This window comes from Calidris pugnax, unplaced genomic scaffold, assembly GCF_001431845.1.
Source record: "Calidris pugnax isolate Ruff unplaced genomic scaffold, ASM143184v1 scaffold215, whole genome shotgun sequence".
In the NCBI taxonomy this organism is placed as follows: Eukaryota; Metazoa; Chordata; class Aves; order Charadriiformes; family Scolopacidae; genus Calidris; species Calidris pugnax.
In genome coordinates this window covers 158423-184639 of record NW_015090997.1, presented here as the reverse complement: position 1 = coordinate 184639, position 26217 = coordinate 158423, and the positions used below count along the sequence as shown (strand labels likewise).

Here is a 26217-nt window from a genome sequence, read left to right as displayed (position 1 = left end):
CTGTGCCCGGGGGATGCGGGGGGACCCCAGGTCCCCCCGCGTCCCCCGGGCACAGGGTCCCGCCGAGGCCACCGGCTTCTGCTTTTCCACTGGTTGCCCTCATTTTTGTAGATTTCCCCCCTCCTCGCCCCATAGACATCCCTTATGGGATCTCAGGGAATATCGCTGCGCTCAGCAGGAGAAACCCTCCTCCTCCTCCTTCCCCAGGCGTAATTTTGGGACCTGTCTGGCCAGAAAAATCTGTTTTTCCACTCCCCCCCTCCCCAAGCGCAGGGAGGAGCTGGGATGAAGCAGGAGAAGCACCTGAGCCAGTTCTCAGCGTGGTGGTGGCTAAAAGGCTGGTGTTTCTCCAGAGCAGGTCTCTCCTAAATCCTTTTTTTAACCTATTTTTGTCTCGCTGCTTCACTTTTGCCCTCGCAGCGAGACTTTGTTGTGCAGCCTCCTCCTTTCCTGACTGCTTTTGCCCTCATTCTTCTCCACATGTCCCCTCCAAGCCTGGTGGGACGGAGGTTGCTCACCCAGTCAGATGATCCACGCCTCTCCACCCCAGTGGAGATGGGGTTTATGGTTGTGTTGCTCCAGCCCGTGCCCACAGCCACTTCTGCTTTTGGCAGAAGGGACTGTACCCATCAGGGTGCCCATCCCAGGCACTGGCTTTTGTTGGATTTCACAAGAAAAGGGATTTTTTGCCCAAAGCTCCCGCTCTCCTTACCACTCCTGGTGCAGCCACGGATGAAGGCAGAGGAGGAGACGACGGCCAAGATGTTGCTCAGCAGCTCCCACAACCACAGTCTGTCGGTCTGACAGCCTACGGTCCTCTCCCGGTGGCTTCACCGAGTCAGCAATTTTGAGGGAAACAGCGTGGGGCTTGTGCCCTGTGACTATGAGGAAGGTCTGGCAGCTGGGAGAGGATGAAACACAGGCTGGTGACCGCCACGTCCAGGGGAAAAGCTCGTGTGGCCGAGGAGGGGACGGGCTGTTCCCTGCAGCAAGGCTGGTGGGGCAGTGAGAGTGAGGGAAGCGGAAGAAAACAAAAGGCATCCGAGTGACTAAACTGTTCCCTACAGCTTTTCGGCCACCTCTGCACCCCAGGGGACAGCAAGAGCCTGGTTGCTCCCTATTGGGATGCTGAGTGTTTGCTGGAGCACCCCCTGAGTGCAGGGAGAAGGGCTGGAAGCCCCCTGAGACCCACCGAGAGGACGTGGGATGCTCTGGGATCCCAAGAGAACAAGGTGCTGGAGCAGTCCTGGTCGAGTCCAGGCTGAGCCACCTCTTGCTGCTGGTCCTGGTGGACACCAGGCGGCCCCTCATCGTGCTGGGGAAGCTGGATGCTCCCCCGGTGCCTATAGCCACGGTGATGGGCTGGTGCCCAGCAGCACCTGGGCGTGCTAAGAGTTAAGCTGGAAGAAGGAGAGGAGACCTTTGTCCAGCTGCCCCTGCACCTTATCTTTGCTGTGCCTGGGGAAAGCACGGCTGAGGTGAAGTCAATACAGGAACCAGTTACAGAAACCATATGTTGGTCAGTGGCACAATCAATGTTCCTGGGTAAGGCAGATATTTTCCTTTATTGCAAACGACGAGGCTGAGCCGCAAAGTTTGCAACCACATCTGAATTTTTCCAGTGCTCTCAGACCCAACCCTGAAGTTTGCTCCGAAAGATACAGCAGCCAGAAAAGCTGGTCCTGGCGGGGGGAACCCCGGCCCCTCGGGGGCTGCAGGGCCCTGCGAGCCCAGCAAAAGCGTGGATAAAAATAACCCTTCTCTGTGCTTCCCTTTCTCGCCGCCTTCCATGCGTGTCTCGGGATGCATCATGCATGAGCCACGATTGCTCACGCTTCCTCCCGCATCCCTCGCACCGTCAGCAAGTCCCCTGCGCTGCAGTGACTCACGGGGAGCCCCACAGCCCCCTGGGACCCCCCCCAGATCCCCTCAATCCCCAAGACCCCAACCCTCTAAGCCAGCCCCTCCCGCGGCCACTGGCCCCTGGTTTGCCCTCTCTCTTTGGGCACCCACAACCACGTTGTCTTTTGCAAGTGCCCGGGGTATCAAAGCAAAATTCCCTGGAAATCACCAGTTGTTCCGGGAGTTTTGTGGCACGGAAAGACGCCTTCCATGCGTGTCTCGGGATGCATCATGCATGAGCCACGATTGCTCACGCTTCCTCCCGCATCCCTCGCACCGTCAGCAAGTCCCCTGCGCTGCAGTGACTCACGGGGAGCCCCACAGCCCCCTGGGACCCCCCCAGATCCCCTCAATCCCCAGGACCCCAACCTTCCAAGCCAGTCCATCCCGTGGCCACTAGCCCCTGGTTTGCCCTCTCTCTCTTTGGGCACCCACAACCACAATGTCTTTTGCAAGTGCCCGGGGTATCAAAGCAAAATTCCCTGGAAATCACCAGTTGAGCAAGGCTGGTGGGGCAGTGAGAGTGAGGGAAGCGGAAGAAAACAAAAGGCATCCGAGTGACTAAACTGTTCCCTACAGCTTTTCGGCCACCTCTGCACCCCAGGGGACAGCAAGAGCCTGGTTGCTCCCTATTGGGATGCTGAGTGTTTGCTGGAGCACCCCCTGAGTGCAGGGAGAAGGGCTGGAAGCCCCCTGAGACCCACCGAGAGGACGTGGGATGCTCTGGGATCCCAAGGGAACAAGGTGCTGGAGCAGTCCTGGTTGAGTCCAGGCTGAGCCACCTCTGCTGCTGGTCCTGGTGGACACCAGGCGGCCCCTCATCGTGCTGGGGAAGCTGGATGCTCCCCCGGTGCCTATAGCCACGGTGATGGGCTGGTGCCCAGCAGCACCTGGGCGTGCTAAGAGTTAAGCTGGAAGAAGGAGAGGAGACCTTTGTCCAGCTGCCCCTGCACCTTATCTTTGCTGTGCCTGGGGAAAGCACGGCTGAGGTGAAGTCAATACAGGAACCAGTTACAGAAACCATATGTTGGTCAGTGGCACAATCAATGTTCCTGGGTAAGGCAGATATTTTCCTTTATTGCAAACGACGAGGCTGAGCCGCAAAGTTTGCAACCACATCTGAATTTTTCCAGCGCTCTCAGACCCAACCCTGAAGTTTGCTCCGAAAGATACAGCAGCCAGAAAAGCTGGTCCTGGCGGGGGGAACCCCGGCCCCTCGGGGGCTGCAGGGCCCTGCGAGCCCAGCAAAAGCGTGGATAAAAATAACCCTTCTCTGTGCTTCCCTTTCTCGCCGCCTTCCATGCGTGTCTCGGGATGCATCATGCATGAGCCACGATTGCTCACGCTTCCTCCCGCATCCCTCGCACCGTCAGCAAGTCCCCTGCGCTGCAGTGACTCACGGGGAGCCCCACAGCCCCCTGGGACCCCCCCAGATCCCCTCAATCCCCAGGACCCCAACCTTCCAAGCCAGTCCATCCCGTGGCCACTAGCCCCTGGTTTGCCCTCTCTCTCTTTGGGCACCCACAACCACAATGTCTTTTGCAAGTGCCCGGGGTATCAAAGCAAAATTCCCTGGAAATCACCAGTTGTACCAGGAGTTTTGTGGCACTGAAAGAGCCCCAGGGTCTCCCCAGTCCCCTCCTCACCTTCTGGTTTTCCCAGCATCAGCTGAACCTGCTGAAGCGACTTGTTTTCTGGGTGAATTCGCTGCTCCCCCAGCCCCTGCCCTTTGCAGGGAGCTCGGGGGTGCCCACAACCACCTCTGGGGACTTTCTGCTCCCCATGGGCAAAGTGTCCTCTTCTGGAAATCCCAGCTAAAGACCACAGAGGCTGACCTTTCAGATCCAGCACCTCCTGCACCACCAAGACTCCAGGAACAACCGACCTTGCTGCGGTGCCGTGGGTGCTTTCCGCTCGCCGGGAGGAGGGCAGGGGCTGGGGAAGGAGGATTTAACGCTCCCGTCCATCCCAGCTGAGATCTGTGGGGCTGCTGGTGTGATGATCAACACGAACTGGCAGATTTTGTTTTATTAGAGCTTTTATTGGCCCGTGTTTTAAAAGAAAAAAAAAAAAAGAACCTGCAAAGCAGATCACAGAGCAGAGCAGATCACAAAGCAGATCACGGAACTGCTCAGGCCATTTCTGTATTTATTATGAAACTCGGCTTCCTGGTGTGGACCAAACCTCTGCTGGGCTCTTCAGCCGCGGTCCCCAGGTGTCTTCATCACCTCCAGGGACACTGATGTCCCCTGCCCTGCGCGAGGGCAGCAGCCTGATGGCTCCGTTCCCCTCCTGATCCACGGGATGCTGCAGCCCTAAGGGACGGCGGGGGCCAACCCCACCCTGTTATTCCCGCGGTCGAAGACGGAGTAAAACTGACGGATGAAAACGTCACCCAGAATCCAGAGGGGTCCGGCGGGAGGGGGGATGTCCATCCCCTGGAAGCCACTGGTGCAGAAGACCATGTTGTCACTGGACTCCTGGGGGAGGAGAAGTGCAAAGCTGGGGATGAACCTGAGAGCCTCAGAATCACAGAATCTTCATGGTTGGAAGGGACCTTTGAGGTCATTGAGTCCAACCACAAAAAAAAAAACCAAAACAAAAAAAACCCCATAACACCAAAACAAAAAAACCAACACCCCATCACCACAAAAATCACCACACCCAACAATCTCGGGCACTAGAGCATGCCCTGAAGTGCACACACATTTCTTAAATACCTCCAGGGATGGAGACTCCACCACCTCCCTGGGCAGGCTGTTCCAGTGCCTGACCACCCTCTCAGGAAAGTCATTCTTCCCAATATCTAATCTAAACCTCCCCTGCCACAACTTCAGACCATTTCCTCTGGTCCTGTCATTATTGTCTTGGGAGAAGTTTCAGGGAGTTGTAGAGGGCAATGAGGTCTCCCCTCAGCCTCCTCTTCTCCAAACTGAACATGCTCCTGCATATGGAAACATGCAGGAACGATGTCTGCAGGTCCTGTGCACGAAGCACTGGGGCTCGTCACCTGCTGGGACACATGGCTCAGCTCCTGGGGTGGCTCTGGGCCACCTTGGTCTCTGGAGCCTCTTTTCCAACCCAGGGGATGGGAATTGGGGGTAGTGGCACCGTTGGAGCCACAGCCGTACCATGAGGGTGTAGGCCTGGGCGCTGAGCGTGTAGGGGAGCCCGTTGATGGTGAAGGTCACGTCAGGCATCACGTTGAGATTGCTGCACTCCACGGCGTACTGTGGAACGGCCGGGCAGCTCAGCGGGGCTGCTCCACGGGATGTCCATCCCAGTGGGGTGGGGGTCCCAGGACTTTGCCCCCCTCCTCTCCCCACCCTCTCACCTCTCCATCCACAGGTGTGGCACCAATATAGCTCTGCAGCTCTTTTACATCCTTGGTGGGACCTGTGATGAGCGAGGTCCCGGTGTCCACGATGGCCTGGCAGCCGTTGGCGCAGAAAGCCACTGTCCCACCCACCTGGATGCTGGAGGAGGAGGAAAGAGAGAAGGACCAGGAGGGAATTACCCTGTTCCCCTGCCCCAGCCCAGCCCTTCCCTCCCTGCCCAGCACCACTCACTTGTCCAGCTGGATCTGCCAGTAGCCCTGCTGGGTGACCGGCACCCAGTTCAAGGTCCCCTTGAAGCGGGAGGGGTCAAAGCCACCAAAGAGCAGCTCTCCTCCCAGGGAGGATTCGGGGTTCCTGGAGGGAGGAGGAGGAGGAGGAAATGTGAGGGATTTTTTCTCTTTTACTTCGCACATCACGTTTTAAATGGGTGGATTTATACCCATTCTCTTCCTTCCCAATTTATTCCTGTAAGGCCTCAGGTCTGTGATGCTCAGCACAGGACCAAAAAAACCCCTTTAATATTTCCAGAAAACACCCTTATTTTATCAGCCCCCTCCAAATAAAACCCCAATGACTGAGTCTAAACAACAGCCTGCAGCAAAGCCGTGTCCGTACGTGCTCATGTAGACGGAGAACATGGGCAGCTCCACCAGATTTTGTGCCATCATGTTGTCAAAGACGGGGGTGACCCCGTCCACAGCCAGGGAGGGATAAGCCAGCCCCAGGATCCCATCGAACTCGGCATCCAGGAAGGCTTTTCCCGGCTCGCTGACACTCTCTGCAAACTGCTGGTTGCTCACGGTGAGGCCCTCCACCTGCGGGGAGGAGGAGGCTCAATGGTGATGCTGAGTCTGTAGGCAAGTCCCAGGCACTTTGTCCAGAGCAGGAGAAACCAAAGATGACTCACGGTTACTTGGTCAGATCCGATCACCCCCGTCAAGCTGCCGGTCCCATACTGGATGGAGAAAGGGGTTCCTACCGCCTGGTACGTGCTGGACTCTGAGGGCTGAAACCTGGTGTGTGCAGCTGGGGAAGGAGATGGGAGGTCTCACCAGAAATGCTATTTATCTGCATGGCCATGGGTGCCAGGAGCCCCAGCTCCTGGTGGCAGCGACCAGCCTCAGAGCAAACTGATGGGGCAACGTGGCATTGCCAAAATGCCTGTGTCATGGACACACTGCCAGGGGAAAAAGCTGCTCATGGGACAACGGGACACACTGGTGTTTGGAGAAGGGGTAAAACTTACCCCACTTCGATCTGCCTGAAAGGGGTGAGGCTTGTTAAGGGGAGTGGGATTAGCTCGTGCAATATTTTTGTGAGACCTGAAGATCGTAGAATCATAGAATGGTTTGGGTTGGGAGAGAGCTTAAAGATCATCCAGTCCCACCTCCCACCAGACCAGGTTGCTCCAAGCCCCCTCCAACCTGGCCTTGAACCCCTCCAGGGACGGGGCAGCCACAGCTTCTCTGACCAGCACCATCTGGCTGTTTTACAGACAGAAGCAGCCCCACAGACCCCACTGTACCCATCTGCCCTCCCCAGCCACCCTCAGAAGCAGGTGAGGAGCCCTGGGGCTGCTCAGAGATGCTCCGTGTCCCGGGACAGCAGGGCTGGACTCACCAGAGGTGGCTCATGGCTCAGAGCCCCAACAAGCCCAGTGCTTGTCACCCGCTGAGCCCTGGGCAAGCAGCCCGGGGCTGTGCCGTGGTCTCTGTGCCCGCCTTGTTCCTGCCACCCAGCCCCGTGCTGACAAGCCATATTATGTGCTGTCATCTTTGCTTGTTTGTTTAAAGGCTCTCCCATAAGAATGGCCTGAAGAACACATCCCATCCTCCCACAGGCTGATGGTGCTGGTGGTGCGAGCAAACAAACCCCCTGAGCCCCCCCTCGACCACCCCCCCAGGTTTCTGTTACCCCTGTGTGCTTTGGGGGGGCTCTGCTGGGTAGGGAGTCCCCCCAGTGTGCCTGGACTGTGTGTGCTGGTGACCCCACAGCCTCACTGGGGCCACCTGAGGGGTCCCACCACTGACGGCTGGGGGGGGTCAGCCAGTTGGGGAGCCCCCACTCACCACAGGCTTTGCTGACGCAGTAGATGGACGGCACCCAGAGGTTGGAGGAGCCCGTGTCGAACACCACGGTGAAGTTCTGGGGGGGGGTTCCAATGGAAATCTGCCCGAAATACTCCATCTGGCACAGGGTGGAGAAGAGAGAGCCATCAGCATGCCAAGAAATCCCGGGAAAGGGGAGCCTGTGCCAGGGAGGCTGCAGGGGACTGAGGGGGTTCGGTGTGGGGGGATGGCTGGCACCGGGGCAGTGTTTGATCTCTCACAGCCACATCGTGCCAGGTGACATAAAGAACCCAAATATTTAAGGGATGGCGAGGCCAGCCCAGAACAAATGGCAGGACGGGGGGTGTGGGTGCCATCCTTTTCCTGCTGGATTCACTGGGAAGGCAGGACCCTGAGGGGACCCCCATCAGCAGGATGCAGACAGTGGCAGGGGCTCTGGGGACAGGACCCCGAGGGGACCCCCATCAGCGGGATGCAGACAGTGTCCCAGAGGGGACAGGACCCTCACGCTGTGGGGAATGGGGTGAACCTGGGGGACACCCACCACCTCCGGGTTCTTTGTGGCGGGGACTTCTCTGCTGCCTGAGATACGTGTTCATTTGGGAGGAAATTTATCTCCCTGCCGTGTGCCCGAGAGCGTGTCGAGCTCGGGGAGGGCAGCGGGCAGAGACAGTGTCCCAGAGGGGACAGGACCCTCATGCTGTGGGGAATGGGGTGAGCCTGGGGGACACCCACCACCTCCGTGTTCTTTGTGGTGGGGACTTCTCTGCTGCCTGAGATACATGCTCGTTTGGGAGGAAATTTATCTCCCCGCCGTGTGCCCGAGAGCGTGTCGGGCTCGGGGAGGGCAGCGGGCAAGGGGAGGGCTGGTGGTGCCCGCCATGAATGCGGTCCCTTGTCCCTTCTCATCGTCACATTCCTGGGAACAAAGGCCCAGGCGGGAGCGGGCAGGCGGCGAGCCCTGGCACGCCGGGGCACTGGCTGCAGGAATGGGCTTTGTGGGAAGCATCTGGGCATCGGGGCACCACTCACGCAAACTAAGGACCTTCTGGGGGGGTTCGCTGGGGCTCAGCACCCCCTCCCCAGGCCTCGGTGCCACCACGCTTACGTCCAGGTAGTTGATGAGGGGCTCGTTGGTCTCCGTGAAGGCGGCGCAGTCCTCGCTGTACTGGACCATGTCCAGCCGGTGGGCTTTCCAGAAATGGGAGAGCTGCCCACGGTCCCGCAGCGTCTTCCGCAGGGAGCGGTGACGCCTCAGGGTCACCCTGGGGGGGAACAAGGGTCCTGGTCACTCGCCCTGGGGCCACCGATGCTGCTGATGTCCCGCAGTCCCCCACCTCTGCCCTGAGGGTCCCCATGCCACCAGGATGCAGGTCCAGAGCCTGCTTCCCTGCATCCCCCATGATGATGCTTTCTAGCTGGGACAGAGGTGTTTTAGGAGATGGCAAATCAAGGACAAACCTTCAGTAGAGCCCACAAGCCTGATTGCAGCAAGGGGTCTCAGAATCACAGAATGACATGGGGTTGGAAGGGACCTCTGGAGATCATCTCCTCCAACCCCCTGCCAGAGCAGGTCCACCCAGAGCAGGTCCCACAGAAACATGTCCAGGTGGGGTTGGAATGTCTCCAGAGAAGGAGACTCCACCACCTCCCTGGGCAGCCTCTGCCAGGGCTCTGCCACCCTCACAGGAAAGACGTTCCTCCTCATGTTTAGATGGAACTTCTTACGTTCAAGTTTGTGCCTGTTCCCTCTTGTCCTGTCCCTGGGCACCACTGAAAAAAGCCTGGCCCCATCCTCTTGACACCCACCCTTTAAATATTTAGAAGCATTGATCATATCCCCCCTCAGTCTTCTCTTTTCTAGACTAAAAAGCCCCAAGTCCCTCAGCCTCTCCTCGTAAGAGAGATGCTCCAGGCCCCTCATCATCTTTGTATCCCTCTACTGTCCCCTCTCCAGCAGTTCCCTGTTCTTCTGGAACTGGGGAGCCCAGAACTGGACCCAGTGCTCCAGATGGAGCAGGAGCCCAGCAGGTCTGATGGAAAAGGACCCTCAGTCTGGGAGAGGAGACTTCATGCTGGTGTTTTCTGCCCCGTCTGCTTGCACAGCCCTGGGCTGGGGCCAGTGGCTCATCCTGCAGCCCTCGCCACAGCCCACTGCTGCTGACAGGGATCCCCCGGAGGGATGGAGGTGGCCACGGAGCTGATGGGAGCAAACCACCAAAGCCATGCATGGTCCTTGTGTGGTCCCCACTCTCCCGTCACACCGCAGGGTGCTGGGGGAGTCAGCTCTGCCCACACATCCCTGTGTGCCCACACAGCACCCCAGGAGCAAAGCCCCTCCGAGAGCCCAGGGAGCTGGGGGGAGGGTGGGGGGACACCCTGGGGACCCCCCTTACCTTTTCAAGCCGCTGGCCAGGCAGAGGCAGAGCATGGCGAGGAGGAGGAGGAGGAGGAGGCGCTTCATGTCGGCCGGGCTCTGCGGGTGCGGGCAGCGCCGCCGCGTCCTTCTTATACCAGCAGGTACGGCCTGGCCCCGCTGCGCCCGCGATAACGCCCCGCTCAGTGTCAACACGGGGCTTTGGCGGTTGGAAATGAATCACTGGCCACGTCCCAGGTGAGGCAGAGGCAGAGCCGGTGCCCCCGGGGTCAAGTTTGTTCTCGTGGGCGAGGGGCCGAGCAGGACGGGGTATGGGGACGTGCTGGGAGCTGGGTGTGTGTGTGTGAGGGGGTGTCAGATGCTTTTGGGGGCAGCGAAGGTCCTGCAGCAGGAGCAGAAGGGGGTCTCCATCCCACCACCTGCACCTTATCCACTGGAAATCGCACTGCCCACCTAAACTGGTGGAAACCCCCCCAAAATGCTGCGTTTCCCCTTTCCTCTGCCCCACAGCCACCCCCTGCCGCCATGGGGTGCTGGAGGGGGTGCAGGAAAGGGATGTGTTCGTAGCATCGGGTGGTGGCTGAACAAACTTTAGAAGGCAAAGACTAATTAGCAGTGAGGGACCGCTCAGGAATCTGCAACTTTCCCTTTCAAATTGCAGTCAGTGTCATCACAGCCGGGTCGGTTTTGCACAGGAGAGAGTTAGGTGGTGCCTCACAGCCATTAATGGGCTCTTCCCCAGAGGCTGATTTTTGTTGAGCGCAGGACGGCCGCCTCATTAAGCCCCTGTGAATGCAAATAAAAAATGCTAATGAACAAATAAAGCCTTCAGATCCGGAGGGGAGGCGAGGCTTTTCCTGCTGCCACCACCTCTCACATGCCACATCGTCCTCCTGGTTGTTGTCCCCGCGTACGGGACTGCGGTCACTGGTGATGGGTGGCACAAAGCAGGGGGGGGTTTACCCAGTAAATAGAGTTCATGTAATTAACGGGGGTTTTACCCTTAGCACTGTTCTAATCAAATTTCCATTTATCTCGGTTAGGCCATTTTATCTAATTAAAGTCCTTGCCTGTGGGGACAGGTACCAGAGGGGGGGTGTGAGCCCAACGTGGCTACTGGGATCTGGCCTGAGAAAGAGCTGCCTCCTGTCTCCTCTTAGGGGGGTCTTGTCTCTCTGTCCCCGGGATCTGCTCCCGGGCTCCTCCTTCCATGGCTTAAGATGAGTTTAAGCTGAAAAAAATCCCATTAAAGGTTTCTTCAGCGTGAGCACAGAGCCATGGGGCACGGCGGAGACGATGATGCTGGAGGCATCTTCTGAGTCAAATGCAAACTCCCTGCCCTTCCCCACGTTCATGGCTGCAGCATTTTTTACTGAGTAGCTTTTATGCACAACTATTAATCTGTTTCCCTTTTTAAGGTGCAGTTTAATGTACTGGCCTTCCTTCTCATCCTAATCACGTATTCATGGAAGGGATTTAAAAAAAAAAAACAAGCAAACATCCTAAACCCACACCAATCGCAGCAAGTGCCAGATCAGCTGAAAAGCAGCAACTCGATTGTTACGGACATGGTTCATAACCCAAAAATTCCGTAAGAAAATCCAGCCTGAAGGGTCATCAGGCTTCTGAGATAAACAGGAGTGTGAGCTGTAGCACAGATGAGCCAAATACTTTAAGCAAAATAGTTTATTTAGCAGAAAAGCTCTCTAATTGGATCATAATAATCTGCAAACTCATGACAGTAGATTCAGAGTATGAAGACTAAAGAAATAAAGAGGCCCAACCTTTCATTTAGAAATTTTTGGAGGTAAGCAAATCTATTTCTACTTTTACTTAGTTGTTTTAGAAGTAATTTTAAAACCTAAACTCTTCAAGGCAAATAAAAAATGTATTTCAACTCTAATGAAATATTTTTTTTTCCTCTTTCTTTTGGGAGCCAATGCAAGACTCAGACGTATTTGTCCAGGAAATTGGGAAAAAAGGCTTTGCTTCGCGTGTCTTTACGGCACCTCCTGATGTGGCGGAGGGAGCCCTGAGCGACAGACAAAACATACAGAATTATTTATAAGACCGAAGGCCTTTGAATCCATCTTGTTAATAAAACAGCAGAAAAGGCGCTTATGTTCAGTAGAAATGGAATGAAACGTGACTACCAGATACTGGAACATCCCAGGTCTTATAAGTAATATATGGCCTACATACAGCCCTGTGCTACTCCCAAGCAGTAGCTGTCACACAGCGGATCTTACCCCATCCAGCTTTATATATTTGCCCTCAGATCTGTTAGAAATTGGTTATGCACCCTGTGTGGAAAACGTGCCTCTTACCAGCTCAGTGTATGGCGCTTTACTCATTTTAAGAAACCCACTTTCAGGCTAAAAATATGTTATCTGTGTTCTTTTTATTATTTTTTTTCATATTTCCTTTCCTTCAGCCACTTCCACTATTAGTTCTCACTGATTCAAATCGCACCCAAGTAGCATTTTCTGAAGAGCCTTTTTTTTTTTTTCTGTTTATCAAATACTTCTTCCACCTGTTAATCTGCGTATACATCATCCAGCACTTGAAAGAGTGAAACCCTGCAATAGCAAACACTTACTTTAAAAAAAAAAAATAATAAAAACAAGCAAGCTTCAGTTAAATATTTACCCAAGGCACAGAAGCTGCGGGTGAAGCAGGACTAGAACCCCCCTGCGATGGAGATGATGTGATCCCCACAGTCCCAGGGGATTGGGGGGGACATGGGCAGCGACGGGCTCACAGCGGGGACCTGGTGGGGGACCCCAACTCGTGATGCAGCTCCTGAGGGTGAACCCGGCGTCTGGGGGTACGTAGAGTTTCTTGAGACCCATTTCTCTTCATCTGGGGGGACTCAGTGGGATGCCAGGATGTTACCTCCCCGGGAGAGGAGCGTGGGGTGATGGAGATGATTAAACACCAGTGAACACCATCCCCAGGAGTTGGGGACCCCGTGAGAAGGGGGTCCCTCGCTCCCTGCCCATCTATCTCCTGCCAGGGAAGAAGCTGAAGAGGTCAGGCTGCTGCAGGGCATCTCCAGCACCAAAACCTGCTTCAGTGTCACAGCTGAAAAGTCAGTTCTTACAGAGCGGTCCCCCAGAGCTCCCCAAATTTGCTGCAAACTGATGAGAGTGGGTTTGTGACTCTGCTGTTAATAAGTGATGCAGCAAGTGACCACTAACCAGAATTCTTTTCCAGAAAATGGGCAGGTGGAGGCCCATTGATTCATCTCCAGCAGACACCAAGCCATGCCAACCTCTGGGACCACGTCCCTTATGATTTAAAATATTTTACCCCTATAGAAGACTTTCACTTGGAAGCACCCAGAGCACTTTTTGGGTGGCAACTGAATTACTTGAGGCTGAGCCAGCTCCACTGCAGCTGGGCAGAGTTCTCTGCCCTCAGGGACTTATTTACTCCAACACCAAGCCATGCCAACCTCTGGGACCACGTCCCTTATGATTTAAAATATTTTACCCCTATAGAAGACTTTCACTTGGAAGCACCCAGAACGCTTTTTGGGTAGCAACTGAATTACTTGAGGCTGAGCCAGCCCCAATGCAGCTGGGCAGAGCTCTCTGCCCTCAGGGACCTATTTACTCCAATGAAGCTCAGCTGCATTTTAGCACAAAATTGCTGGAAGACAGAGTATAAAAGGGGGATGACTCTGAAGAGGGCCACCCTGGGGGGGATACAGCATCTTCAGCCCCAGTGTAGAAGTGGCTGCAGAACAGCAGAGAAAGACCCAAATATATTTAAATGAGCAGGTTGAGAGAGGAGAAGCGTCATGGAACCTCTTGTGGGCTCATTTCTACCATAACCATGGGGGCAGAGCGAGACCGCATCCGGCACCGAGCCAGCAAGCCTTCTGCACTGCTGGACCCCCAAAAAATGCTGCTAAAACATCTTTAATTCCTGCTCCCTCCACAGCCCTGGTTGCCCAGGTCTGGTGGGAAAGGGAATGTACGGAAAGCTCTTGTTTCCCAGGTGAAACCCACTGGATATTGCTCTCCAGTGGCCATTACAAGTGATGCCTGGGAAAGCAGAGGGGTTGAGCATCGGGGTGAGAGCTGGGTTTGGTGTCTGCATTTCAGGGATGCATCACTGCCAGCCTGAGCTTTGCCTGGGGCAGCCAGACCTGGCTCAAATGGGATTAAAATCATTAAATTAATTCCTGTGATTTTGCTTACCTTTAGATCAAGTGCAGATGTTGTGAATTCACTCCTCGGCAACCAGCCAAGTAAGAGCTCTCTACAAGCCCTGATTTCAGTAGGGCATCTGCCTTGAGAAAGGGTTAATATCCTGGGGGCTGGAGGGAGGGAGGCTCGCAGTAACTTACCTAATAGACCAAAATAGTTCATGTGCCGCCAGCATCTTACTAGCTTTTATCTTCAAAATAGATATTTCAATACGCATATGCGTATCAGCTCTTCGATCTCACCATACCCCATCGCAGCACAGAAGTTGCCTGCTACTGATATTAGGATTTGGGTCTCATTTTGCAATTTCCTTTTGAACAGCTCATTTTTCAGATTGTTATCTGCTGCAGCAGCGTCTCCTGCCCCACCGTAGGAAATGGGCCGTTTAAGAATCACAGCCATTTGAGAAGGATATTTGGGGACAAATCAGTTCGATAAGGGAGGGGAAAAATCCCGGCGAGAAATGGACTTTTAGCTTGGGAGTTGCCAAACTGTTTGGGTAAGTGGAATTTCACAGGAGATTGGTGAGGCTATTGGAAAAGCTTTTGATGGATTACTCTTAGAAATGTGTTGTAGAGGAAATTATAGCATCTGATCCATAGGGTGGATAATGCCTTTGCTCTAACTATCAATCTGTCTATCAGGCTATCAATCATATTCTTATTATGGCTCCTTTAATCATCGTATTAAAGCTTTAGCTGAAGGTAACGTCCCTCTTTTAGCCATTTATAAACAGTGAGTATATAGGCATTGAGTGAAAATTTAAAGTGCTTTTTTGCAAGTGACAGATCGCAAAAAGAATGCCCTCGATTGATGTCCTTTGATATAAATCTCTTGAATATTATGGCCAAAAGTGCCAAGCCAAGGGGTCCAGTTCAGGTGTATGTGTTTTCTGATTATGTGCCTTAAGTCCCCTTAATTTTAACAGGATTTAAGTTCTCAGCTAAAATGAAATCCGAGGTGTTTTGAGTGTAGAGGTGTTGAACGGCCACTGACCTTTCTGGCTGGATCTTGTTCAACGCAAGAGCCCAGCACCAAACCCGTGGCTGCCTCTTGGTTACTTTCTTCTATAGGTCTATTTTATTTTTTTTTCCCAGATTATAGTTAACACATGTTTTTTGTGGTTTTAAAGAAGAAAAACAAAGAAACGTGAGAGCGGATTAAAGCAAGATGAATACATTTCAGTTCTTGTTACTGTCAGCGCCGCGGTGGAGCCCAGAAGCTCCAGTCAAATGTCAGAAACGACCGATGTGGCACTGAATAAAACCATTAAGCTTGATGATAACGGTGGGGAGGGTCTGGGGCTGGGGAAGGGTCCGTATGTGAGGGAGGGAGGGAGAGCTGGGTGCCTTGATTTTACACTTGTAACGACTTGCAAGTGGCGGGACCGATCTCTGGTTGATGTGGAGCTCAATGGGAGGGAGGGCTGGGTGCCTTGATTTTACACTTGCAACGTCAGACCGCGGCTTGCAAGTGGCGAGACCGATCTCTGGTTGATGTGGAGCTCAATGGGACCATTTTGGTTGATTGCCACCAGGGCTGCCTGCCTCTCTCTCTGTCCCCTCCCCGAGACCTCTGGTGCTTTGCAGGGTGTCACGCCGGCCACCGAGACGCCTGGCAGGGAGGATGAGCACTTGTGAGTGGTGAGTACAGCGTCCCGGGCTGAAGAACCTCAGGTAGAACCTTTGCACCCCCTTGCAGTGGGGGGAACACTCTAAGATGGAAGGTGAGTGGTGAGTACAGCGTCCCGGGCTGAAGAACCTCAGGTAGGACCTTTGCACCCCCTTGCAGTGGGGGGAACGCTCTAAGATGGAAGGATGACCCTGCTCTGGGCACCTTTCTGCTCAGTTTCTTGGTCCTCACCCGGGCCACCGAGACACCTGGCAGGGAGGATGAGCACTTGTGAGTGGTGAGTACAGCGTCCCGGGCTGAAGAACCTCAGGTAGAACCTTTGCACCCCCTTGCAGTGGGGGGAACACTCTAAGATGGAAGGATGACCCTGCTCTGGGCACCTTTCTGCTCGGTTTTTCGGTCCTTGCCTGGCCGGGCTCTGGTCGTGGGGATGCTGTGCCGTGGGGATGCTGCAGCCCCCCGTCACTGGTGACACCACTCCTGCTTTTTGCTGTTCTGGGGACAATTCCACGTTGTCACTGCGTGGCCGTGCTTGGCAGGGACACGGGCGCGAGTAGCAAAAAGGGCTTGTGATTTTGGCAGGAGCCATATTTGTAGTTTCTCCCTTCCTGCACCCCCCCCACCCCCGCCACTGACAGCGAGGCTTTTGAAAACCCTGCTTAAGACGGGCACCCAAAAAAAAAGAAGTATAAGGAGCACGAGTCATTTTTGGAAATGAAGCCCCAGATTTTGGGGCACGTCACCTTAAAGGCAAAAAGCAAACCCAAAAAACTGTACCAGCAAACTTTGGTCTAAAACCCACTCTGAAGCAATGGCGGCCAAACAGTGCCGGAAAGATTGAAAGTAATTGGGCTGTTTCTTTCACTTTGATGAAATATTTTCCTCCTCTTCAGGTGGATGCTTGTGGCCATCTCAGCTGTCACCCTGATGCTATACGCTCTCCTCTTGCTGACACTGTACATCATGCTCAGCAGGAAAATAGGTAATTTACTGTCTCCTCATTCTTGCTTGTGATCGTCCAGTTCAGAGAAAGTCATTTCCCCAGAGCTTCAGCATCCCCTGGCTTGTGAAGCAAAACCAAATCCTTGTTCTGGGGCTGGTTCTTGGGGAACAAGAGCTGGGGAGCCCATGGGGGTGAGGGTGGGAGCTGGACACCCCAGGGACCTGCCGGACCCCCAGATGGGCTGGGATGGGGCTGGGTCAGGGCAGGGACCCCCCTGCGGCCGGGGGCTGCCCCGATAGTGGCTGTGCGTGGTGTGGGCAGCATGGGGTAGGGTTACACAGCCTTTTGTTGTTTTGAAAACATTTTCTTTTATTGCTCTGGTTAGTAAAGTGGTGGCAAATCACCATCAGGATCCGTTTGCAAAATATTAACTCGGATGAAGCGGCAATTTCCAGCAGGAAAATCTTTCCCCCAAAACTGCTGCCCACGTTTGTGGGTAATACACCCACGTAACCACCCTCTGCTGGGCCCCTGGGTCAAACCCTTTTAGAACTTGCACAGGAAGAGACCCCGATCGTGTGATTCAACGCTGGGGTCTTTCATTGTGGGAGGAGGGGGCACACACTTAATCATCTCGGTAACTGAATTGATAGATATTTGCCTGATCCAAGACATGACAATAATTATTGCTGGTGCCGGACTGGCTTTCCTGGGGGGCAGTGCTGGGGTTTGGGGAGCAGGGGGGTGTCTGTATGGCACGGTGTGTGGGGTGTGTGGGACACAGCCGGGGTCTTGGGCTGGAGCAAGGCACTAACTGGTCTCTCAGTTGCAGCCAGCCGTTCCTGGGGGGAGCGGGCCAGTGGTAGCCCCCCGGCACAGCCCCAGCAGCCGTCCACGTCCTCAGCAGGAGGGGAAGGGACCCAGAGATTGACCTACAAGGGTAAGGGGGGATCCTACAGCAATGGGGGTTTGTCCTGGCACGTGAATATAAAGGTGTGGTATTGCATTTGTGCAATTCCTGCTCCCTTAGCCCTCTGCGAGGAGCCTCGTGGGCAGTTTCTGGGGTGGGAGAGGGGGCGAGCAGCTGGGTGAGGGGCAGGCACCACAGCCAATGGCAATTCCAGCATCCTCCTGCCTCCCTGGGCTTTCCCTGCCCCATTCCCCGTGGGCAGGGGGGTGACGAGGGGAGGGATCACAATGATGCCCTTTGGATTTTCCATTTCCACTCTTGAGTGCTGTTTGCTTTTTTCTCCCTGGTCATTTTTTTTTTTTTTCCATTTAACCCCCCAATAACGATGGCAGTGGTAATGTTTCCTGTTTTTAAGGGAGCAGTGACACGTCTTCAGAGACCTCGGAGGACTCGGACAGCAGCCCTTCCAGCCCGCAGGTACGGCCACGGGCAGAGCTTTGCCAAGACCAACCCCAGTGGCAGTGGTGGAGCTGCCAGTGCCGTGTCCCCACAGCTCCTGCTTGGCTGGAGACCCATCGAGCATCAATTTTAGTTGGGGGCAAATGCATTGAACTGCACTGAAATACCAGCATGAGATATTTCAGTGAGGTTCAATGAGGCTGGGGGGGTGGTTGTCACCTGCCATCTGCAACGTTCTCCATTTAGAGGGGAACATCCCCAGAGTTCAGGGGGACACAACCTGGGCACCTTGAGTGGCTCCACACCTTCGTGTGGGTTCAAGGGCAAAGCCACCCCAGGTGGATGCTGGTGCCTGACCTGTGGTTCGTGTCTGCTTCTCCAGGGCCCACGCTCAACAGAAAACCTCAATTACACATCCGTGGTCTTCCCGGGGAAAGGCCATGGTCCAGGCTCCGCCGGGGACTACGAGAACATGAAGACTGGGGTGGACTACGTCAACGTGGACCCGAAGAAGAGGAAAGTGGATTTCTGGACCTGCTCCAGCCCCGTGGCATCCAAGTCCATCGAGTACACGGAGGTGAAGCTGTGACTCGGGGATGCTGCTGGCGGGGTTGGGGCTCAGAGCACTGCTGGGACGGGGAGATGCCCAGAGCCCCCAGCAGCTGCAGGACCAGGGTTTCCCCTTCCCCTCGCCTCGGTCAGCGCCTGGCACCGCCTGATGGCTTTTATTCCTTGTAACACTTGAACCCTCCAATACAATTTGCTTGGTATTTTACTTAAATGCATCACTGTTCCTGCAGGCTGCTGGGCGTGGGGTGGTGCAGGGAAGCCCTTCCTCCTGCCCGGGCTGAAACACGCTCTCCAGTTCTGTGGGATGGCCCTTTTTCTCATTTCATGAGAGCAAATGAAACATCCCCCCCACCCCTCAAAATGTGATGTAGTTTGGGGAGGGAAATGCAGAGGTCTTCAAAATATCCACCCAAACTGGCTGGCATCTCCTCTAAATGATGCTTTCTCTGCTGATTGCTGTCATAAAATAATTTTAAATACAGTTTCTCCACCAGCTTTGCCCTCGCTGCCCGATAAACCCTGATTCATCGCCCTCCCCTGCGCTATTTTCCTTTGATGCTAAAAGCCTTTCCAAGTCCCCATTGCCCTCAGAGCTGTTCTGGGGCTGGGGTGGCCACGAGGGTGGCTTGACCCCCAGCCATGCATCAGGGGGATGCCAGTGCCAGGGAAGGAGGGTGGCCCCGTGGGGAGGGATGATATTCCCTGTCTCCCACCTTCTGCTTTTCCTGCCTTACCCCTGCACCAAATTCCCTGGGTGAAGGGGTTGGGATCTCCCCACCCGAGTGATGCCTGCACCCAGCAGAGCTGCAGAGGATGGGGGGGTCAGTGCCCTGGGCTGGGGCACACGCCGCTGTCCCCGCTGTGATTTGCCACCAGGTTGCACGTTTTCTTTAAGTATTGGTTTAATTTCCAGAGGACTCGAGGTCCAGCACTGTAATTTTCCCTAACAAAACCCAGCTGAGGGTTCTCCAGCTTGCAGAGATAAGCTTGAAATTGTGAAGGGAATATGCTCGAAGGCTGTTATCTTCCCTGAGGTGCTGTATCCCCTGCCCATCAGTGATTACATCTGCCAGGTCACCTTCATGCTCCCAAGGTCCAGGAGAAGCAGTGCCCGGGGCTGGGGCTCCCTGTCCTTCCTCTGCCACAGCAAATCACTGCTGCCAACAGACCCCGCTCCTTCCCATCACTCTGCAGCGTGTTACCTATGATTTTACAAGAAATAAACCTCCAAAGTGCTGGGAAGGGGAGCTGTGCAACAACTGGGAGCTCTGTCTGGGGGATGGAGCTGCTGCTTCCCAGGGATGGAGCTGCCCCAAGTGCATCTCAGATCTGCTCAGCAGGGATGGGCTTTAATGAAAGGTTGTGAGACCGATTGATTTGGAATCGACCACGGGGCGGGTCAGGCACTCCTGGTTTTATGACCTTGTTGTGCAAATTGGGCCCAACTTGAAGGGCACGTGAAGGCCAATGTGCAAAACCCCAAACCATCTCTGGGAAACATCCCTGAAGGCCAGGAGAGGTGTGTCCATGGAACTGCCACCAAACCATCTCTGGGAAACATCCCTGAAGGCCAGAAGAGGGGTGTTCATGGAACTGCCAAAACCAGCTAGTGGGAGTTTCTGGAAAAACTGATTCAAATGCTTGGTGATTAAAAAGTGAAAATAATTTAGGAGTTAAAAAACCTTTATTTGTAATGTCTTATTTTTACAGATTTAGCCTGTGATAACAGAGGGATTAATGCACCTTACTTGTGGGGAACTCGGTACCTTCGGTGCTCCCTGGGGCACTCCCAGAGCAAAGGGATGCTCTTGCCTACTTCTCTCCTGTTTTTTTCTTAAATAAAACAGCTTTTTTTCTTAAATAAAACAACTTCGGGGAGACCCACAACACGCAGCCTGTGATAACAGAGGGATTAATGCACCTTGCTTGTGGGGAATTTGGTACCTTTGGTGCTCCCTGGGGCACTCCCAGAGCAAAGGGATGCTCTTGCCTACTTCTCTCCTGTTTTTTTCTTAAATAAAACAGCTTTTTTTCTTAAATAAAACAACTTCGGGGAGACCCACAACACGCAGGGAGGAGGGCAGGGGGTATGGCAGTGCTGGAAGGGCATGGCTCACCACTGGCCACCCCTCCTCTGTGCCCCCACATCCCTGCAGCCCTCCCTGAGCCCTGGGTGCTTTTGTGGCTCACCACTGGCCACCCCTCCTCTGTGCTTCTACGGTCCCTGCAGCTTTCAGCACCCCAATCTCTGCTAAATACCACAAAACCAGCAGCGCTTTAATGGGATGCAGCAGCTGCTGAGCAGCCTGGAGCAGCGGTGGGGGCTGCAAGCAAAGCTGATGGAGAGTGTCAGGGCATACATCCCTGCAGCCCTCCCTGAGCCCTGGGTGCTTTTGGCACCCCAATCTCTGCTAAATACCACAAAACCAGCAGCGCTTTAATGGGATGCAGCAGCTGCTGAGCAGCCTGGAGCAGCGGTGGGGGCTGTGAGCAAAGCTGATGGAGAGTGTCAGGGCACGGAGGGAGGGAGGCAGGATCTGCCTGGGCAAGCTGGAGCTGGGCCAGGGCTACTGCCAGCAGCTCGGTGGTGTCTGTGTTGGCCAGGGCTACTGCCAGCAGCTCGGTGGTGGTGTCCGTGTTTCAGGCGTTCACACCAGCGCGGTGCGGTGCCGCTGTGCGGTAGCAGGATGGCTGTGCGTGACAGGAGGGGACATTTCTGCCCTGTGGCTTTGGCTCCAGCCCCATCCTTGTCCCTGGGGGGATGTGGGCAGGGGGTCCAGCCCCAGAACTGCCTGTCTGCAGAGGGCAATGCCAGGGAGCGAAGGGGGGAGCCTGCGCTGCACCCCAGGGCATGGAAAAGCCGTGTCTGCCTTCTCTGCTCTGCCAGCAAAGCCCCGAGGATGGGAGATGAGGGACTTGCTCGCAGGCAGCTCTCGAGCAGATGTAGCCACGTTGCCTCCTGCTGTGCTCAGGCTGCTTTGCTGACATCTGTGAGACACCCAGAATTCAGGTCCCTCAGGCAAGACGGGCTGGTGCAGCATCCCCCGTGGATGCCTGGGCTGTGAGGTGTTCCTGGAGGAGAGCAGCCAGCAAGAAGATTCCTAACGTCTGAGGAAGGAAGTGCCTCCTGCTGTGCTCAGGCTGCTTTGCTGACATCTGTGAGACACCCAGAATTCAGGTCCCTCAGGCAAGACGGGCTGGTGCAGCATCCCCCGTGGATGCCTGGGCTGTGAGGTGTTCCTGGAGGAGAGCAGCCAGCAAGAAGATTCCTAACGTCTGAGGAAGGAAGATGCTGGTGGGGCTCTGTCCATCTCCCCCGATGCTCACAGCAGCAGAGCTCACACAAGAGCAAGACAGACGGTGATGCTTTCTGGGCTAAGCACCCAGCTTTCTGCAAAATGAGGTGCTACCAGGAGGGAAGAGACACGTCCGTGGTGACAATATTTGTGGTGTCACATCCTCTGTGGAGGGATGTGCCCGTGGACTGGCCACCACCCAGCCTAGAGCGTGCCCGACTCGGTCACCACCTCCTCGCAGGGTGGGTAGAGGTCCTTGGCGCTGCCCCCATGCAGGGGGAGGCTGGTGGGGCTGGTGTGGTGGCTGTGGCTCAGGATGGTGGTTTTCCTGCTGCAGAGGCTGCCGGTGGAGACCTGTCTCCGCAGCCCAGACCGGGGGCCACCCCAGCAGGACAGGCAACGAGCCGCGTCCTGCAGCAGGTGCCCACTGAAGAACATGTAAATCCAGGGGTTGCAGCAGCTGCTGAGGCTGGCCAGCAGCATGGTGATGGTGAAAGCCACGTTGGTGGACTCTGGGAAGGCAAGAGAGAGAGATGAAACACCCACCAGGCTGGGCAGGGTCCCACTGTGCAATGGGCAGGAACTGGGGGGCTCTTTTTGGCTCTGCCATGTGTCCTTTGTGCCATCCCCATCCCACCTGACTGGCATTTCTTGGGGTAGGAGAGTTTGCAGCAGGGCAGGCAGAGCTGGGCTCTACCCGTGGCTGAGGTTTGCAGGTGGGTGATGTGCTGTAATGGGGATGAGCTGGGAGGTGAGACCCAGCAGCTTTTGGACCCACCTTCAGCCTGTGTTCTGGCCAAAGCACCTCCCGGAGGCCTTTCAATCTTGGATAAAGTTCCTTCTACCCACAGACAGGCTAGGAGAGCTACTGAAGATTTCCGGAAAAAGTCAACCTTTGAAATCAGAAATCCACTTCTGAAGCCTCAGCAGCTGGCTCAGCAAAAGCCTGAGGGCCACCCGATGCTCCACGTGAAGGACCTGCTCCAGCAGCATGGCAAAGCCATCCCGGCAGAGGATGGGAGCAGCAGACACGGCTAAAACCCTCCCTGCACTCAGGTACCAAGTGTGAGCTCCACACAGGAGCTCCTGAAGCAAATTCCCACAAGGGAAGAGACACACATAGCAAAGATGTACCCACAACATCTTTACACGTCCCTACAGATGATGGTCAGAAGCCATTGCATTTCAGGGTTTTTTCGGGTGAAAGTGATGATCTGACTCTATAAACTGCTTTCTATAAATACCACTGGGGAGCTGATCTGTGACCTTCCCCACGATTTTTAAAATGACAACATACAGATTTTGTTTGTTAAAAATGCAATGGGCACACTCTGTGCCTGCTCTGGGCTGCAGCCCACCATCCCCACCACTACTCACCGTCATCAGGAGCATCCTCGTCCCACACCGACCACATCTGCATGCTGAAAAAGGGCGCCCAGCAGGCGACGTAGGCCACCACGATGACGAAGGTCATCTTCACCGTGCGGATCTTGGCACGGGAGATGGTCCGCACGCTGCTCACCCGTGAGTGCTGCCCGCTGGGGCATTGCCCGCTCTTCTCAGAGGAGCAGGGGGCAGGAGGGATGGCCACCGTGGGTCCTCTCGTGCCAGGGCCACCACTCTGGGTCTTGCCCTTGAGGTTCTTGCAGATCTCGTAGCAGATGAGGCTGTAGCAGACGGTGAGGATGCCGACGGGCAGGATGAAGATGCACAGCGTGGTCCAGGTGATGTAGGCTCGGGCTCCCCAGGGGTACCTGAAGTCCGCCCAGCAGTCCAACACCCCCGAGCCCTGGCGCACCTCCCGCAGGGAGAAGATGAAGATCTGGGGCAGGCTGAGCAGGCAGCTGAGCAGCCACGTGGCCCCAATCATCACGTAGGCCTGGCGGCTGGGCTGCTGCAGGGTGCGCAGCGGGTGGCACACGGCCATGTAGCGGTCCAGGGTCATCACGATGAGCATGTAGGTGGAGGCGAACATGCTCAGCACCTGCAGGTACTTGACTGCCCTGCAGAGCGGGTCCGGCCCCAGGAAACGGTACGTCACCTCCCAGATCATCTGCGGCAGCACCTGGAAGAGCGCGACGCCCAGGTCGGTCAGCCCCAGGTGCAAGATGAAGAGGTGCATCCGGCTCATCTTCTTCCTCAGGCGGTACATCGCCAGCAGCACCCCCACGTTGCCCACGGTGGCGACAGCCAGGATGGTGGCCAGCACCCCGACCTCTGCCTTGGCCAGCTCCTCATCCCGGGTGTGCAAGAGGGTCAGGTTGGGGTCCCCTGCCAGGGTTTGGGGGCTCAGCAGCCCCTGGCCGTGCCCAGGCCAGCTGCGACGAGTGCCATTCCAGCCCCAGCCTGGCTCCATCCCTCCGGGAAGCTCTTGCAGGAGAACAGGCAGCTAAAATACTCCTCTCTGATGACTTGTTAAACCCTTCCCCACCTCCCAGGCTGAGCTCTGTGAGTCAGTGCTGCCTCTAAGCACCACTGGCTCCTCTGCCCCCAGCTGGGGGATCTGGACATCCCGTGGTCCTCCCCGCTGGCACAGGTTGTCACCTCCTGTCCCCTGTGCTCCTCAGCATCACACTAACCCTGTGCTGAGCAGCTGCAGTTCCCCTCTCTGGCTGGGCTGCTCCATTCACATATTCCCAATAAGCAAAGAGGTGCAAGAGCCCCTGGCTCAGTCCTTGATCTTCCTCTCGTCTGCACTAAACATTCCCAAATCCCTGTTTCTCCCCGGAGTGCTCATCTTGTGCATCCTCTCTCCCGGTAAATGGAAGGGAGAAGGGGAGTCCTCTCTGTTGCTTCTTTCTGCTGCAGCAAAAATGACAGAAAATGCTACAGAGGCTGCATCTCTTTGGCCTTTTCATTCCAAGAATAGCCAAAGCCAGGTGAGGGGTGTCCGAGCGTCCGTGTCCCTGCGGGAAGCGGGATGGCCGTCTGCCGGCGGTGACTCCCCGTCACTGTCACACACACGCTGCCGTGTGTGCACGCCTGGCTCTGGGATTTATAGCCTGGCAGCTCCCCTCCCTGGAGCCTCCAGGCTCCACCACGCCGGCTCTGCTGGTTGCTGCAGTGGGCAGGGGACACCCAGTTCCCCTCCTGCTGTTCCCTCTGGAGCTGTGATCCCAGGGCTTTTACCAAATGGGATTTCTGAGCAGGGACCAAAGGTTGGGAATCCTCCTGCGCTTCCCTCCTCACCCCCTGAGCCCCCTCTTCTGCAGCGCCTTGGGGAGAAGTGACTGGAGGGGTCTCTGCAGCTGCAGCTTCATGCCAAGGTGTGAGCCATGAATGGTAGAAACACCCTTAGTCAAAGGACAAATCCCCCTCTTCTGCAGCGCCTTGGGGAGAAGTGACTGGAGGGGTCTCTGCAGCTGCAGCTTCATGCCAAGGTGTGAGCCAGAGGAACGTCCACGAATGGCAGAAACACTCTTAGTCAAAGGACAAACGCACTATAAATTGTGTGGCTGAAAATGCAGATGGAGCTACAGCTGAAAGGCTCCTGCATCTCGCCTGCCTCAGCAGAGCTGGGGCCGGGAGCTTGGCCCCCCCCCCTCACCTGCATCTTCTCCAGACCTTCCCTTCCCACTCTTTTCCCAGCCTTCAGTGTGTTTTCCCACATGGTGTGTGATTGCAAAACATTTTCATTGCATACCTACACAAATACACCTGTGTTTGCGTGCATATACTCAATTTCACGTTTATTTTGCAACGCGGAGGCTTTGGTTTTCCCCTACTGGCTACTTAATTCTGTCAATAAGAAATGAAGCCACCCATCTATTTCCAGCATTTTTTTCCTTTCTCTGCTGGGGAAAGTCGGGAGCAGGGAACAAAAGAAACCACCGACACCAGCTTCTCCCCAGCTCTTGTCTGCTTGAGACGGGCTTTGCTGCTGGCAGAGCCCGCTCTGGCTCGCTGGCTGTGATATTACAATTAAGTTGCCTGCAAGAAGGCTGCTATTTGCTGAGTAAAGATTTGCAGATCACCTCTAATAACCATAAATGAGCGCAGTTTGTATCTAATTAAAAGACATTCATCCTTATAAGAGCCCCTATGGATATAAAGTACCCATCACGGAGAGCGCCTGGCTGAGGTGCCGGAGGTAGGGATGGGAATGTATTGCAGTGAATAATGTAATTTTCTGTGTTTGTGATCAGACAGCTGATTTTCTGGAAGATTAATAGAGGGCAGTGCAAAAAAAAAAATAAAAATCCAAACCCTACAAGGCGTTGAAAAGCGAAGATGAAGGAAGAGATAGAAGGGCAGATTCTGCAGAGAGAAAGAAGTATTTAAAGGGTTTTGAGGACAGACTCAGCTTTTGCTGACACCACTTTGATTTGGGAGCAATTCCCTGGGAGCTCGAGCTTTTACTCCAGATTTACCTACGTTCAGTTGCGGGGAGAATCCTTCTGCAAAGGCGCTTAGAGGAAAGTGATGCTCTTTCACAAAAGAAGGAAAAATGATCCTTGCAAAATAGAAATTCATTTTCTTTAGAGAGAGAGATTAGCGCGCCAAG

General features: G+C 55.0%; 4 protein-coding genes across 6 annotated transcripts in view; 1 reads left to right on the top strand and 3 right to left on the bottom strand.

Moving 5' to 3' along the window:
- Window positions 1–821, bottom strand: part of RAB7B (RAB7B, member RAS oncogene family) — a 5495-nt gene extending 4674 nt beyond the window's left edge. The window contains exon 1 of the mRNA XM_014955421.1: window positions 713–821. The gene's annotated coding sequence lies outside the window, so the exon portion shown is untranslated. The remainder of the gene's footprint in view (window positions 1–712) is intronic.
- A 3142-nt stretch (window positions 822–3963) lies between these two features.
- Window positions 3964–9773, bottom strand: CTSE (cathepsin E). Its single transcript, XM_014955419.1, has 9 exons — window positions 9706–9773; window positions 8418–8574; window positions 7310–7427; window positions 6148–6266; window positions 5856–6055; window positions 5472–5594; window positions 5237–5378; window positions 5034–5132; window positions 3964–4382 (listed from the first exon to the last, which is right to left on the bottom strand). Exons 1-9 carry the CDS (start codon window positions 9771–9773, stop codon window positions 4218–4220), a joined length of 1191 nt encoding a protein of 396 aa, XP_014810905.1. The 3' UTR covers window positions 3964–4217.
- A 4495-nt stretch (window positions 9774–14268) lies between these two features.
- Window positions 14269–20240, top strand: LOC106895812 (chromosome unknown open reading frame, human C1orf186). Of its 3 annotated transcripts, XM_014955433.1 has the most exons (7): window positions 14269–14402; window positions 15493–15546; window positions 16429–16517; window positions 17305–17418; window positions 17804–17865; window positions 18230–18424; window positions 20128–20240. In XM_014955433.1, the coding sequence occupies exons 2-7, from the start codon at window positions 15530–15532 to the stop codon at window positions 20131–20133; spliced, it is 483 nt and encodes a 160-aa protein (XP_014810919.1). In that variant the 5' UTR covers window positions 14269–14402; window positions 15493–15529; the 3' UTR covers window positions 20134–20240. The 3 variants fall into 3 exon arrangements, with proteins under 3 accessions (XP_014810919.1, XP_014810917.1, XP_014810918.1); XM_014955431.1 differs by lacking the exon at window positions 20128–20240 and having other exon boundaries at window positions 18230–18530; XM_014955432.1 differs by lacking the exon at window positions 20128–20240 and having other exon boundaries at window positions 14323–14402; window positions 15441–15546; window positions 18230–18530.
- Window positions 20241–21917: 1677 nt separating this feature from the next.
- AVPR1B (arginine vasopressin receptor 1B) lies at window positions 21918–24107 on the bottom strand. Its single transcript, XM_014955426.1, has 2 exons — window positions 23091–24107; window positions 21918–22225 (listed from the first exon to the last, which is right to left on the bottom strand). The coding sequence occupies exons 1-2, from the start codon at window positions 24067–24069 to the stop codon at window positions 21918–21920; spliced, it is 1287 nt and encodes a 428-aa protein (XP_014810912.1). The 5' UTR covers window positions 24070–24107.
- Between the last annotated feature and the right edge of the window lie 2110 nt (window positions 24108–26217).